This window comes from Barbus barbus (genome assembly GCF_936440315.1).
Source record: "Barbus barbus genome assembly, chromosome: 46".
NCBI classification, from domain to species: Eukaryota; Metazoa; Chordata; class Actinopteri; order Cypriniformes; family Cyprinidae; genus Barbus; species Barbus barbus.
The window spans coordinates 7,537,603-7,549,931 of record NC_136724.1 but is presented as its reverse complement, the minus strand read 5'-3'; the positions used below and the strand labels follow the sequence as shown (position 1 = coordinate 7,549,931).

Here is a 12,329-nt window from a genome sequence, read left to right as displayed (position 1 = left end):
TGGATAGGTTTATTTCTCATTTGGCCTATTAGTTATTTCCCGAAATCCGCATGTAGAGTTAGGTCCATTCACAAACACAGACACTTACAACCTACATAGCTGCGTATTTGGTGGGGGGCAAAAACCTGCCTACGTGTTGTCCCTCTCTAAAGGTTATGTGTTAGCCTACATTTTGTATTTACATAAGCTTACATCTTTTTTCCACTTTTTTCATTAGTTCCATTGTTGTTATCATTATGTTAACAATGGTGTGAAAAATTAAGTGCTACCTTAAATTAGTAAAAATATATATTTGATTACATTTTTAAGGAATTAACATCTTTTATTTTAGGGGCAACGAATGTAACTACAGTATAAGTCATCTGAAAACACACGATGTGTGTATGTATGTATACACAGCCTAATCTGAAAACACACTGATACTTTTTATGCACGCTGACTGCATAAGATATAGTTTTAACATTTTGACACTTAAAACCGCAGGTTGGGGGGAAAACAATCACTCTCGCTGCTTTCTCTTCGCGCTAATGTGCAGAAGGAATCTCAGCACTGCTTTTACCTTTTCTAGGTGTTGTTGCCTCACACGTGCCCGTAGCATAGCGCATGCGCCGTGAGGTGATCCTCTGTTTTTATTGCCAGGTGAGTAGATTTTGTGCAGGTAAAGTGGAATTTTGCTTAAGGAAACAAGACCCAATGAGATAACACTGTGTGATGTACCACATTCAGAAAGAAGACACAAGAATGTCATTAATGGGCAAAATGGGAGACTGGCAGGTACGTTCTCTTCCTTATAAGGTAGGCTTTATGAGGGTGATGAAGGTGCACGTTTTACTTTTGTATATAAGTGAGAATTAAGTCGTCTACACGATAGCTTTTCAGAAAGGTTTTCCAGACAGAATTAGTCATTAACCAATGTAAATAAAATGCTACTCACAAAAGCTGTATAGTTCACGCAGGTAGGTTTGCGTTTGAGACGGTGAAAGATAGAGTGAAGGCAAAGGCGAGACAGCGGTGAAAAAATAATCTCTTGATCAGATTTCTCTAAAATAAAGCATTCTCTGGGTGGCTGGTGAGACAGTCCAAATTTGTTGTTAGATATTGGATACGCAGGCTGTTTATTTAATTTTCAAGACTATTTTAAATGTTTTAAATTGACTCATTTCCGATGTTATTGCAATTTGGTCATTTTGTGCAGGCCTACATAACGCATTTTCTTATAGTAACATGAACGGGAAAGACTTTATTTATTTATTATTTTCTCTATAAACTATTTTTCCTGCAATAATAAGTCAGTGTATTTTGTGTGTGTGTGTGTGTGTGCAAAACACGATCCTCAAGTTGATGTGGCCCATTATGACATTGTAAAAAATAAAAGAAAACCAAACAAAAAAGCCCAGAAAATAAACGTGAATCAGTCATTTATTTTGTGAATATTAACACCATAAATAACTGACAGACTATGTCCATTTAGATACGAATATTGTGAATGAACAATTTTCCCACACTAAAGATTATCAAATAGTGCTAAGAATAAAGACTAGTTTTGCTTTTCTTTTGTGCGATTGGTTTCAATGATGCAGACCCCCAATCAATAAGCAGCGAACAACAAAGCAGCACACCCATCTATTTCTATTGCGCGTTTTCTTTGCCTCTCTCAGTCGTCATTGTGTCTTAGTTTCTTTCGGCCTCTCATTAATGACAACTGGACTCACCCCACCAAAAATGTTAATGGAGATAAGGGAGAGACAACGCCTTAGACTCGGCGACCTGTCTCCTGACCTCATTCACATTTAACAAGCCATGTTGTTGTGTTAATTATTTACATTTATAAAATTGCTCTAAATAGATGTATATCTACTGAAGAATCGGCTTTTTTGCATAACACTATTGAGAGTGTTTTACAGGCCCAGGCTCACTATAGGACTAAAACAACAGTTTACAATTATCAGACTGGAATCAGTGTGGTTTTGCCCACTAAAACACGTGCACACTGCAGAAGTTTAGCATTGTTCAATATATAGGTTGCTCAATTTTACAGGTTGCTCTTGGGTTGTAGATTCGAAAACCTAGAACTTATTGAAGAATGCATGTATGCAAAGCGTGTGGCCTTTAATAAAAAAGAAAAAAAACAATCTTTATAATGGTTCGGGTTATGCTTGGCCTATTAACTCCGCTCTGAATTAATCCAATTGGATGATTAATTCAAAAGAAAAGGTGAAGTCATCCTTCACCGCTGAACCCTGTATTTACAGTTCCCTTTTGAAATACAAATGAAACTCAGTAAAGGTATTCTTACTGAAATTCTCTTTGCAGTTTCTACCTGTGTATATTCATTGGCTTTGGTCTCCTGATATGCTAATGAGGGTTATTACAGTAGCGCTCGAGTCTCTCTCTTCCACCATTAGAGGGAGATCTGAGCGCGCAGCTCGAGCCTTGTGCACTGTGTCAAACTCAAGCGAAGGCGCACTTCACTCTATCCACAACCAATGAAAATGCTTTGGAAATTAACTGATAATATTAAATATGAAGACTGCGAGGTAAGCGGATTAACCAGGCTTTTAATACCAAATATTGCATGATTTTTACCATAATTCTGAACGGCTTGACTTTTCAATCAGTAAGCTTTTATTTTATTTTATTTTATTTTATTTTTTACTGCTGTGTGTACAATTTAATTCAACACAAGAACAAGTGATAAATGACATACTGCAATACAGCATGGTCCAGAACACATGTAATTTTCCAACATAATAATAATAATAATAATAATAGGCTACGCCTAATAGGATACATACACGTATCACACATTAAATGCCTGTAGAAGTTCTGTAGTACAAAAAAATCATTAAAAACGTTGTAATATTGAATGTGTATGAAAAACAGACAATAAACAAACTTACCAAACGTAAGTTTTGGTAAACAATCAAACGCATCAATTGCAGTGGATCATTTCGTTTTAAAATAAATGTATTTGTCTTTTTTTTTTTTTTTTTTTTTTTTGCTTGTCTTCACCTCTAGTAGCCTTATATGGCATGATTTGCTTGGTGAATGCAGAAGGCTAATATATGGGAGTAGTTGTCGGAGTGGTGAAGCCAGTAAAACGTGTTTTCGCTCGTTTCTGGGGAATCACACACGCCATGATCAGGAAAGAATCTCTGCGCTCCGCGTGTCCTTATGAGTTTCTTTCTCTCGACGCACATAGGCTACTCACATTAATTGTAATAATTAATTACTTGCTGTTTCATAATAATCGCGTATGACATGAAAGCTTAGATGGAAGCTTGTAGGATGAGTATTCATGCGTAAAGTTTGTTGAAATTTGCTCTAGCGGTGAGTTAAGCTGCATCGGCTTGTGTTGATGTGTCTTGGCCGTTGTTAAATTCGTGGTGAGGGATTTTAGTGGGCCATGGAGCACGAACAGACGAAGACTAATGTGAAAAACAATGAGGTAGACGAGCATCCAGTGAACAGTAAAAATGTGCCAGCCCAGATGCCCTCAGCATTTGCTGGATTTTCACCAGAATCAGAGGTGCACATTGTTTCCTTCCTTGTGTTCTTCCCCCCTCGTTCTGTCTTTCTTTCACTTTTGCTAGCCCTCGAACCTTTTAAAATGTTTCCCCCTCTCTGATTCGTCAGACGCAGGAGAATGTCCCTCTTTTGTCTCTCTCTCCCTCTCTCTCCCACTCACTCTCTCTCCTCATCTCTGATTAGATATACTGATTCCCCATTCAATGGACGTCATTTAGTGCAGTCTGCCCTGAGTTGCTTCCTCGCTTCACGCTCGATTTCCGACCATTCTTCTCTTATTAAGTATTCGTGTAATATTAATAGTCATGAATATCTACCATTAGGAGTGCAGAGGAAGCGGCAGATCTGTGCTAACATGAGCTCGAGCGAGGGAACAGTCCACTGACAGAGCCGGGAGACGCCAAGGGGATCTAAGAAACTTTAGAGAAAAGCATTGCATCTAAACAGCAGATGAAGAACAGTGGGAATTTACCCAGATTCTGATGGATTATTGCTTTATTTGAACGCTGGCCACCGCCACCTTGCCCTATAATTATCATTGGCTTGATTTAATTTGCACGTTCATTTTCGTTTTGTTCCTCTGAAATTCTTGTCTTTTGAAGTCCTCGGAAATCTTCGCTGATGTTAGTGCACAGTTTTTCCGCGATGGTGAGTGACTGTCGGGAGTAAAAATCTGAAGACTACGCTAAGCATTTACTCTCCGATTGTTTGTTTGTTTTTTATTATTATCTTTATCCTTTCGTTTTGTCTGTTCCATCGTGCAAGCGGTAATTGGTAGCATAAAATGCTATTACAAAGACTTAATACTTGATGTGAGCTCTGATTATTTTTATTTGCCTCTCAGTAGGATCTTTAATTGCTGAATGAACAACAAACCATCGATGTACATTTTAATGTAGGATAACATATTATTCTATATGGATTTTATTCTAATTATAATGTAATGTTTTTGTTTTGATATTTTTGTTCTTGACCAGATTAAGGCATGTTCGTTTTTTCTGTTTAAATAAATTACTAAGTGCATAAAAAAAAAACAATTCATTTTTTAAATGTTCTTAAAAAAAAAAAAAAAAAAAAAAAATATATATATATATATATATATATATATATATATATATATATATATATTCAGTTATTCATTTATTTTTAACTGCACTAAAACAGCACTATATATTTCTCTTCTAAGGATCGCCACGACGGGACCAGCAATGGCACAGCCCGGTTACCCCAACTGGGCAGCGTGGGCCAGTCTCCGTACACCAGCGCTCCTCCGCTCTCTCACACGCCCAACTCAGACTTCCAGCCGCCATACTTTCCGCCACCCTACCAGCCCATCTACCCGCAGTCTCAGGACCCTTACTCTCACGTTAATGACCCGTACTCCATCAACTCTCTGCACGCCCAGCCTCAGCCACAGCACCCGGGCTGGCCCGGCCAGCGGCAGAGTCAGGAGAGCAGCCTGCTGCACCAGCACCGCGGGTTACCGCATCAGCTGTGCAGAGAGTACCGCAGAGAAGTGCTACTTCCCTCGGGTCACGGCATTGAGACTGGACTCACGGATTCAATCCCTATCCATGGAATACATCACTCTTTAGAAGATGTTCAGGTAAGGAGAAAAGCTTAAATTTTAACATGTCACCTCCATAATCCAACTCCATTATTTGGATTTGCTGCTGGTGCTATTCTCTGTAGAATCTCGGACAGTCAAATATCTGGTCACATATTTAAATTGTTCTTATTTAAGCTGTTTTATTGAATGTATTACGGTAATGCACAACAGAACGTTTTTTGTCAGAATAAATTGGTGAAGTTGGTAAAAAAAATGTGGCAGTTTTTAAAGTGTTGTTTGAATGTAAATATAGGCTACTATTTAAATGTATATTTGCTGGTGGTGGTCAATTATTTTCGACATTTTTGCCTTGATGGCCTATGGTAAACGTTGCATGTTTTATGAGGAAAACTATTCAGAAAAAAGTATTTTTTTGTAAAGTTCTATTTTAAGCAGTAGCGCGAGAAATAATAATAAAAAAGTAGGTAATATCCCTTTTTCCCATGAATTAATTATTGGATTTTTCTCTCTCGCTGTTGTTCATCCCAGTAACACAAAGTGAGTGGTGTACTGGGCTTTTTGATTAATATTGTCTGTCATTTTTGGACGTGATTCTTGGCTGCCCCCCTTTTCATCAGTAATTTGATTGCAATGTGCCTGCTGAAGAGATCTGACGAATTGCGTCTGAATTCTCTGTTCCACCATAACTGCATGCTTTATAGGTTTACTACGTTTATTCTCTGGGTAAATACATGTATTTACTATTATTATATTTTATGATATAAAACAATATAATTCAAGCTTTTATTATTTTTAATTAAATGCCTACTTTAAACAGTATAGACGTATGCTGATGTAATTAATATGGGTCAAAAATACGCACTTTTTTAAAGATGCTGTTTATAGTGTGAGTAGTCATAAATACTAGGCTACTATGTAACGTGTTTGTGCATTTTCTCTTTGGATTGCATTTCATTTAGTTTGCAAAAAGTACGATGTTTTTGAACTTTCGATCACTATTAATATGCTTTTTGATCTTTGCAGCATGTTGAAGATCAAGGAATTCACATCCCAGACCAAACTGTAATCAAGAAAGGTAAGCAATTTCCTCTCAAATACCGTGCGTGCTTCCACTAGCAGCTCTCCGCTCGTAAAGTCTACCCGTGCTTGCTTTGAGACAGATCGGGTTAATTTGTAGGCCTTGTGATAGCCTGAAGAAAAAGCACAACCCATTTTAACCAAGTGTTCCATTCTATTCGTGTAGCTAATATATGTGAGCTAATATGTTAGTGTTTGACTTAGTCTGAGACTAAATTTAAAATGGTATTCTTTAATGAAATTTGCCGAATGTCTCATTCAAAGATGACATGAGAAACGCGCGTGACATAGTTTACTATAAAACACATTTGTAGTAAATTAAACATGCCTTCTGTGTAAATTTCAGTTTAAGTAATTATTTAGCAATTACGTGCCTCTTTGTTTCGTTCGGATCGCAGATGGTCAAAGAGGGCTGCAGGAGAAAGAGTGTGTTGAGATCAAATTGTTTTCTCATTTTTACGTGCGCTGTGGCTAGATTTAATTTTCTTCGTTTTCACAAATGTCAAAGCTTTGACATATTACATTTGATGCACCATATATAAATCCACAAAAATACACATTGCATATACACGTAATAATTGCGATCTCACGAGTTCGTTTAACTCCTCTTGCCTCTATTAGTCTCCCCTGAGCTATTAATGTCACTAGTGATCTATCCAGTAGTGCTTGTGCTTTTGTTTCCGGTTAGCACATAAAGAAACAACGGGCGTTGCAGCAGGATTTAGGCCTGAACACTTATTTGTAAGCGCTCGTGTGTGAGTGTGTGTATTTCGGATTTGTGAATGTCATTCGATGTGCTTGTGTGGCAAGGTTACCATCTATTTAGAGATTAAAACTATTATGAGAAATAATGCACAGCTTTATTTGTAGGAAGTATTGGATTAAATGTATTATTATTATTAGCGTTATTATTAATAAAAATACATAGCCTATACGTTTATAAACATTTACGTGGATTATGCCTCTTTTTTCCTCTCTTTTTTCGTTTATCAGTCCCTGTTTTATGATGTCCAACAAATAACAGCTACACTGAGCAGTTAGTGGGAAATTTGAGGCAATGCCATGCTTGTTGAACTGTCATTTTCTCCAAGCTTGGTGTGAAGTCACCATTGCGATAATATGAAATATTTTGATGGCTGGGCCACTTCATTACTTGGGGCATATTGCAGCAGTTACATTCATGAGCTGAATGAAAAGCAATTGCTGTGGTATCTATTTTCCTTCCTCTCTGATAAGACCATATTGCCTTTGATTCCACATAGGCGTGCGAGATGATGTGCATATAAACGCATATGTCTAATCTTACTCAAAAGCTGCCTGCTGCATAGCAATTCATCTTTTTCCATTTTGTTGGTGCTGTAGACTGAAATGGGGGGCCTAATCATGTTCTTTTTTTTCAAGGTCCTGTTTCCATATCCAAGAACAACAGCAATATCTCTGCTATACCGATAAATAAAGACGGGCTTTTTGGAGGTGTGGTAAACCCAAACGAAGTGTTCTGTTCGGTTCCGGGTCGTCTGTCTCTTCTTAGCTCAACGTCAAAGTACAAAGTCACAGTAGCGGAGGTGCAGAGACGTCTTTCTCCGCCTGAGTGCCTGAACGCTTCCCTGCTCGGTGGGGTCTTGAGGAGGTGAGCTGGACATCTATTGCATACTTCAGTAATTATTTATTATCAAGCGCTTTCCGTCGCCACAACCCACCGAAATGACAGCCTATTAAAAATAATACCCCAACACAGGCAAAATTCTGAACCTGAATTATTTTTTTTATATAGCCTACTTGTAGTGGCCTACCCAATCGCAATGAGCACATTCTGCAATATCTTAATGCAACACGAGTTAATAGACACTTGTGACCTTAATTATATCTCACGTGATGACAGTGAGAAATAAAATAAATGTTTTATGTAGGCTATTTGTTTATTTAGATTTTTACTTTTGAAACATTCCATGGTATCCTCTAAAGCAACATGTCTTTCTTTTAGTATAAAAAAGTAACCTGCTGAAATGTTATCTAAACTAAACAGGTCTCTTGGGGGACACACGACTGACTTTTTTTTAATTATTCAAGGTTATGCGTGCTCCGGGCTATTATAAATATTAGACATTTTAATATAAATGATATGTAAATATATAGCATGTATAATGTATAGCATATAGGCTATAATGATTGGCAGTAAAATAAATAATTATAACATAATTACAACACTATAATGACATTTAATAACATTTTTGTCATTTACTTCAAAGGGCCAAATCTAAGAATGGCGGAAGATCTTTAAGAGAAAAACTAGATAAAATCGGATTAAATCTACCAGCAGGGAGACGCAAAGCTGCCAATGTTACTCTCTTGACGTCACTGGTGGAAGGTAAGTTTCCTGACAAATATATTTTAATAAAGCAGGTGTTTATTGCTGCTACATGAGAGCCATTCTAAAGCAGTATTTGCATTCATTCGTGAAAAGGAGAAAGTATGTTTTTCAAGCAACAAAGCTGAAGCATAAAAAAGAGAGAACGGATTACGGAGATACAATTTGGAAAACAATTTTGTGGAATTATAGTACCCCCCCCCCCCTCTCCTTTATACCTTTAGCAGCACCACTTGCCTTTAAATTTGAACATGGTGTCAATTCAGAATTCAGATGTCTTTGTAGGGCCTATTTTGTGTCATATTTGCAATGCTGTTTTATGGCACTTTTATGCAGTTGCTGGATATATTGCACCACAGCCGAAATCACTATGACATGTATTATTATTATTTATTTATTTATTTATTTTTAATTATGTGTGGATTTTATCCTTGTCTGCTTGATGCAGTTGACCTGTAGGTTGAAAGCCTATTATAAAATATAAATGAGTTAATTATGTTGCACTGCTAAGATGCCATTGCTGTTGAATAAATCCATTTTGCTTGTAAAGTTGGAGGTGATTATTCCGTGCAGTGGTATTTGGTGTGCCATGGGTTTTAAAGGTGAAAGCTGGAGACGGTTCATTGGTTCCTGTTAATCATTGCCGCTGAAGACTGAATGTAATATTAATCGTGCTTCATTGAAATTTAGTCTTGTATGGTAATGAGCCTGAAGAAATGTATGATTCCTGCGAGATAAGGGCGAGGGGGTGGGGGTGGTGGACACGCAAGCAGACGCTGATTTAGTCGGAGGACACTGACTTTCTGAAGTGCTGTTATTGTTTATGATCTGCTCCATTTTATGGAAAGCAGTTTAGTAGAGTTGAGCTTTGATGCTAATTGGCGCATGCATTCTTCCGGATTCTAGGCTTATGACAGGAAGGCTCGCAGTAAAAATCCAACTGTTTCAGGAAATTAAAACCAAAGGGGGACAAAATAGCCAAACACACAGACCTAGTCGGAGTATGGGAGGTTTTAGCTGCTTTATATAGAACAGCATTCTAATATTTGAAATAGGATCACGAACAATGATATGGTGTCAATCTTATGTTCGTTGGTATCTTATGTTCTGTTAATCTCACAAGGAGGGCACATTTTGACGCACACATTTGACAGAATTCAATTATCTATTAGGTAATAGAAAATAAATGTCAGAATTGATAAAGAACGATGTCCTGCTCAGTGGCCGAGGACGTTAATTATATGACAATTATGAAATATGTTAATTAGTCTACATTTTATTGCAGTAACATGTTACACATACTGACTCTTATTTTGTTCTAGGTGAAGCGGTGCATCTGGCCAGAGATTTTGGTTATGTATGCGAGACTGAGTTTCCAGCCAAGGCGGTAGCTGAATACGTGAACCGACAACATTCCGACCCAAACGAACAAGTCCAAAGAAAAAACATGTTATTGGCATCGAAGTGAGTGCTATTCTAACTATTTAGATATCTACGCGTATTTCACAGTTTATGACACCGTTTTGTTTGTTTTGTTTTTTTGCTTAATTGTCGTATTGTATTTAACACAATATTGACATTTGCTTATAGCCTATGTAGGCTAGTTTTTAATAAATATGCCTGAATTTTGGAACCAAATGGTTTCGTAAAATACAATTTTTGGTTTATTCGCAACCTGTAACGAATTAGTATTTTCCCGTAATTTCTTTTTTAGATTTACTGCAAAATAAATAAATAAGTTATATATATATATATATATATATATATATATATATATATATATATATATATATATATCAGTGGCTCGAGTGTTCCTTTTGACAGCAGCTCATTGAGCAGTGCCCATCAGAGCGATGGACAACTCAACCTCAGTTTGAAAAGAGAGTCGCACATACGTCAGTAATACGTCAGCTAGAAACGTAATATATATATATATATATATATATATATATATATATATAGACCTATATAACAAACAAACAAATATATATATATATATATATATATATATATATACATACAATGAAACTAACCATAAAAAAGGAACAGCGCGGCGACACGCAACTTTAGATGTCATAGAGCCCAACTTTTAGGTGTAGGCTAATCCAATTCTTAAATTTCTAGCTGACGTATTACTGACGTATATGCGACTCTCTTTTCAAACTGAGGTTGAGTTGTCCATCGCTCTGATGGGCACTGCTCAATGAGCTGCTGTCAAAAGGAACACTCGAGCCACTGATTAAGGGACACATAAGTAGCACGTAGTCTTAATACGTTTCTGACTTCATACGTTCAGCTGTAATTAGCTTCATCCTGACACGCATCCTGCATTGTGTCTCCTTCTAGACAAATCTGCAAAGAGTTCACGGACCTGCTCTCGCAAGACCGCTCGCCCTTGGGGAATTCACGTCCACAGCCCATTCTTGAGCCCGGGATTCAGAGCTGTTTGACCCACTTCAGTCTTATTTCTCATGGATTCGGGACTCCAGCCATGTGCGCGGCCCTCACGGCGCTGCAGAACTATTTGACGGAGGCCATTAAAGCCATGGACAAAATGTACCTGAACAACAATCCTAATAGCCACAATGAGACGGGGTCGAAGGCGGGTGACAAAGACGAGAAGCACAGAAAGTGATGTCCAGCCAACACACCCTAATTGATGTATGACAAAATACATATAACAAACACTAGTGATCAAGATGAAACACTGAACACACCACCTCCCGATCTTGACATTTTGAAACTTAAAAAAAAATAATAATAGTAGTAAAACAGTTCACTTTGTGATTCGTGGACAAACCATTTCTTTAAATCAAAATAAAGCAGTGTGCCAATGAAAGGAGTATTTTAAATCTGCCACAGCAGGACTTTTCATGAACTGCCTTTGTATGAGTTCAATGGACTGAAATTCAGCGACTTCCCCTCAGTATCCCCATTTACGATTGTAGCCATGTGACAACAAGAAGCTGAAAGAGGAAGATTTTTTTTTAATCAGTATTGTGAATAAACTTGAAAGAAAAAAAAAATCTACAGCTCCACACCATGACTTCAAGAACTGACTTTTCTCTCGACCAAGCGACCAACTTGAACTTAGAATTTCAACACGATTCACGGTTATATGAGGGAATCTGTGTTCATGTATGTATATATTTATTTATGTGTAATTTAATGGGAATTGTAAATATGGTACGTCTGTTCAAACTTCTTTTTTATTTATCTGGTGCCTCCTGTTTTAGTGGGTTTGAATATTCGCTTAGTTCTTCATGTGGTTTTATGGTTCTTAGAAAACAGAAATTGGGGTATTCTTCTCTGGGATATTTCAATTAAGCCCTCTTGTAGCATGTTGAGGCGACACTGAAGCAAGTGAACAAATTTAAAAGAAATAAACATCAATTTCTCTATATATTATTCTTATGCCATTCAGTTTTAGATCGAAAAAGGTCATTGCAGAGACCCCGACGATGCTAGTTTTGTGTTTCTATCTTCTTGTTTTTATACGAGCTTTTTATGTGTTGTGCCAATCACCTCTTGTTCTTCCCTCAAAGCACCACAAGAGCAATAAATGGATATTGTCTTACGAATTCCTCTTATTTTTCTTCCTTCCCACCTTTTTAATTTTTAATTTATTTATTATTTTTTTAAATAATAAATTTAACATTTGGGACTAGGCTATCTGATATCTTGCGTGTCCACTGTCTAAATTGGAGGCGGTTTTATCTGTATTGTATAAACCTGTGCTGGCAATAGCTCCCATGCCTGTCAATGTATTATAGTTCTTTGTTGCCC

General features: G+C 37.2%; 1 protein-coding gene across 3 annotated transcripts; it reads left to right on the top strand.

Annotated features, from left to right (window-relative positions):
- The first annotated feature begins 583 nt into the window (after positions 1-583).
- On the top strand, positions 584-12,122 carry LOC306865222 (transcription factor AP-2-alpha). Of its 3 annotated transcripts, none has more exons than XM_079409698.1 (7): positions 584-774; positions 4,715-5,134; positions 6,122-6,173; positions 7,577-7,805; positions 8,425-8,543; positions 9,866-10,007; positions 10,890-12,116. In XM_079409698.1, the coding sequence occupies exons 1-7, from the start codon at positions 712-714 to the stop codon at positions 11,176-11,178; spliced, it is 1,314 nt and encodes a 437-aa protein (XP_079265824.1). In that variant the 5' UTR covers positions 584-711; the 3' UTR covers positions 11,179-12,116. The 3 variants fall into 3 exon arrangements, with proteins under 3 accessions (XP_079265824.1, XP_079265822.1, XP_079265823.1); XM_079409696.1 differs by lacking the exon at positions 584-774 and adding an exon at positions 2,401-2,537; XM_079409697.1 differs by lacking the exon at positions 584-774 and adding an exon at positions 3,706-4,176 and having other exon boundaries at positions 10,890-12,122.
- Positions 12,123-12,329: the final 207 nt, after the last annotated feature.

What these genes read in the sequence shown, in the direction of transcription:
- LOC306865222 (XM_079409698.1), top strand. Translation starts at nt 712, where the DNA reads ATGTACCACATTCAGAAAGAAGACACAAGAATGTCATTAATGGGCAAA. An exon ending in CCAAACTGTAATCAAGAAAG is followed by an intron (nt 6,174 to 7,576) that starts GTAAGCAATTTC and finishes TTTTTTTTCAAG; the next exon opens with GTCCTGTTTCCATATCCAAG. An exon ending in CTTGACGTCACTGGTGGAAG is followed by an intron (nt 8,544 to 9,865) that starts GTAAGTTTCCTG and finishes ATTTTGTTCTAG; the next exon opens with GTGAAGCGGTGCATCTGGCC.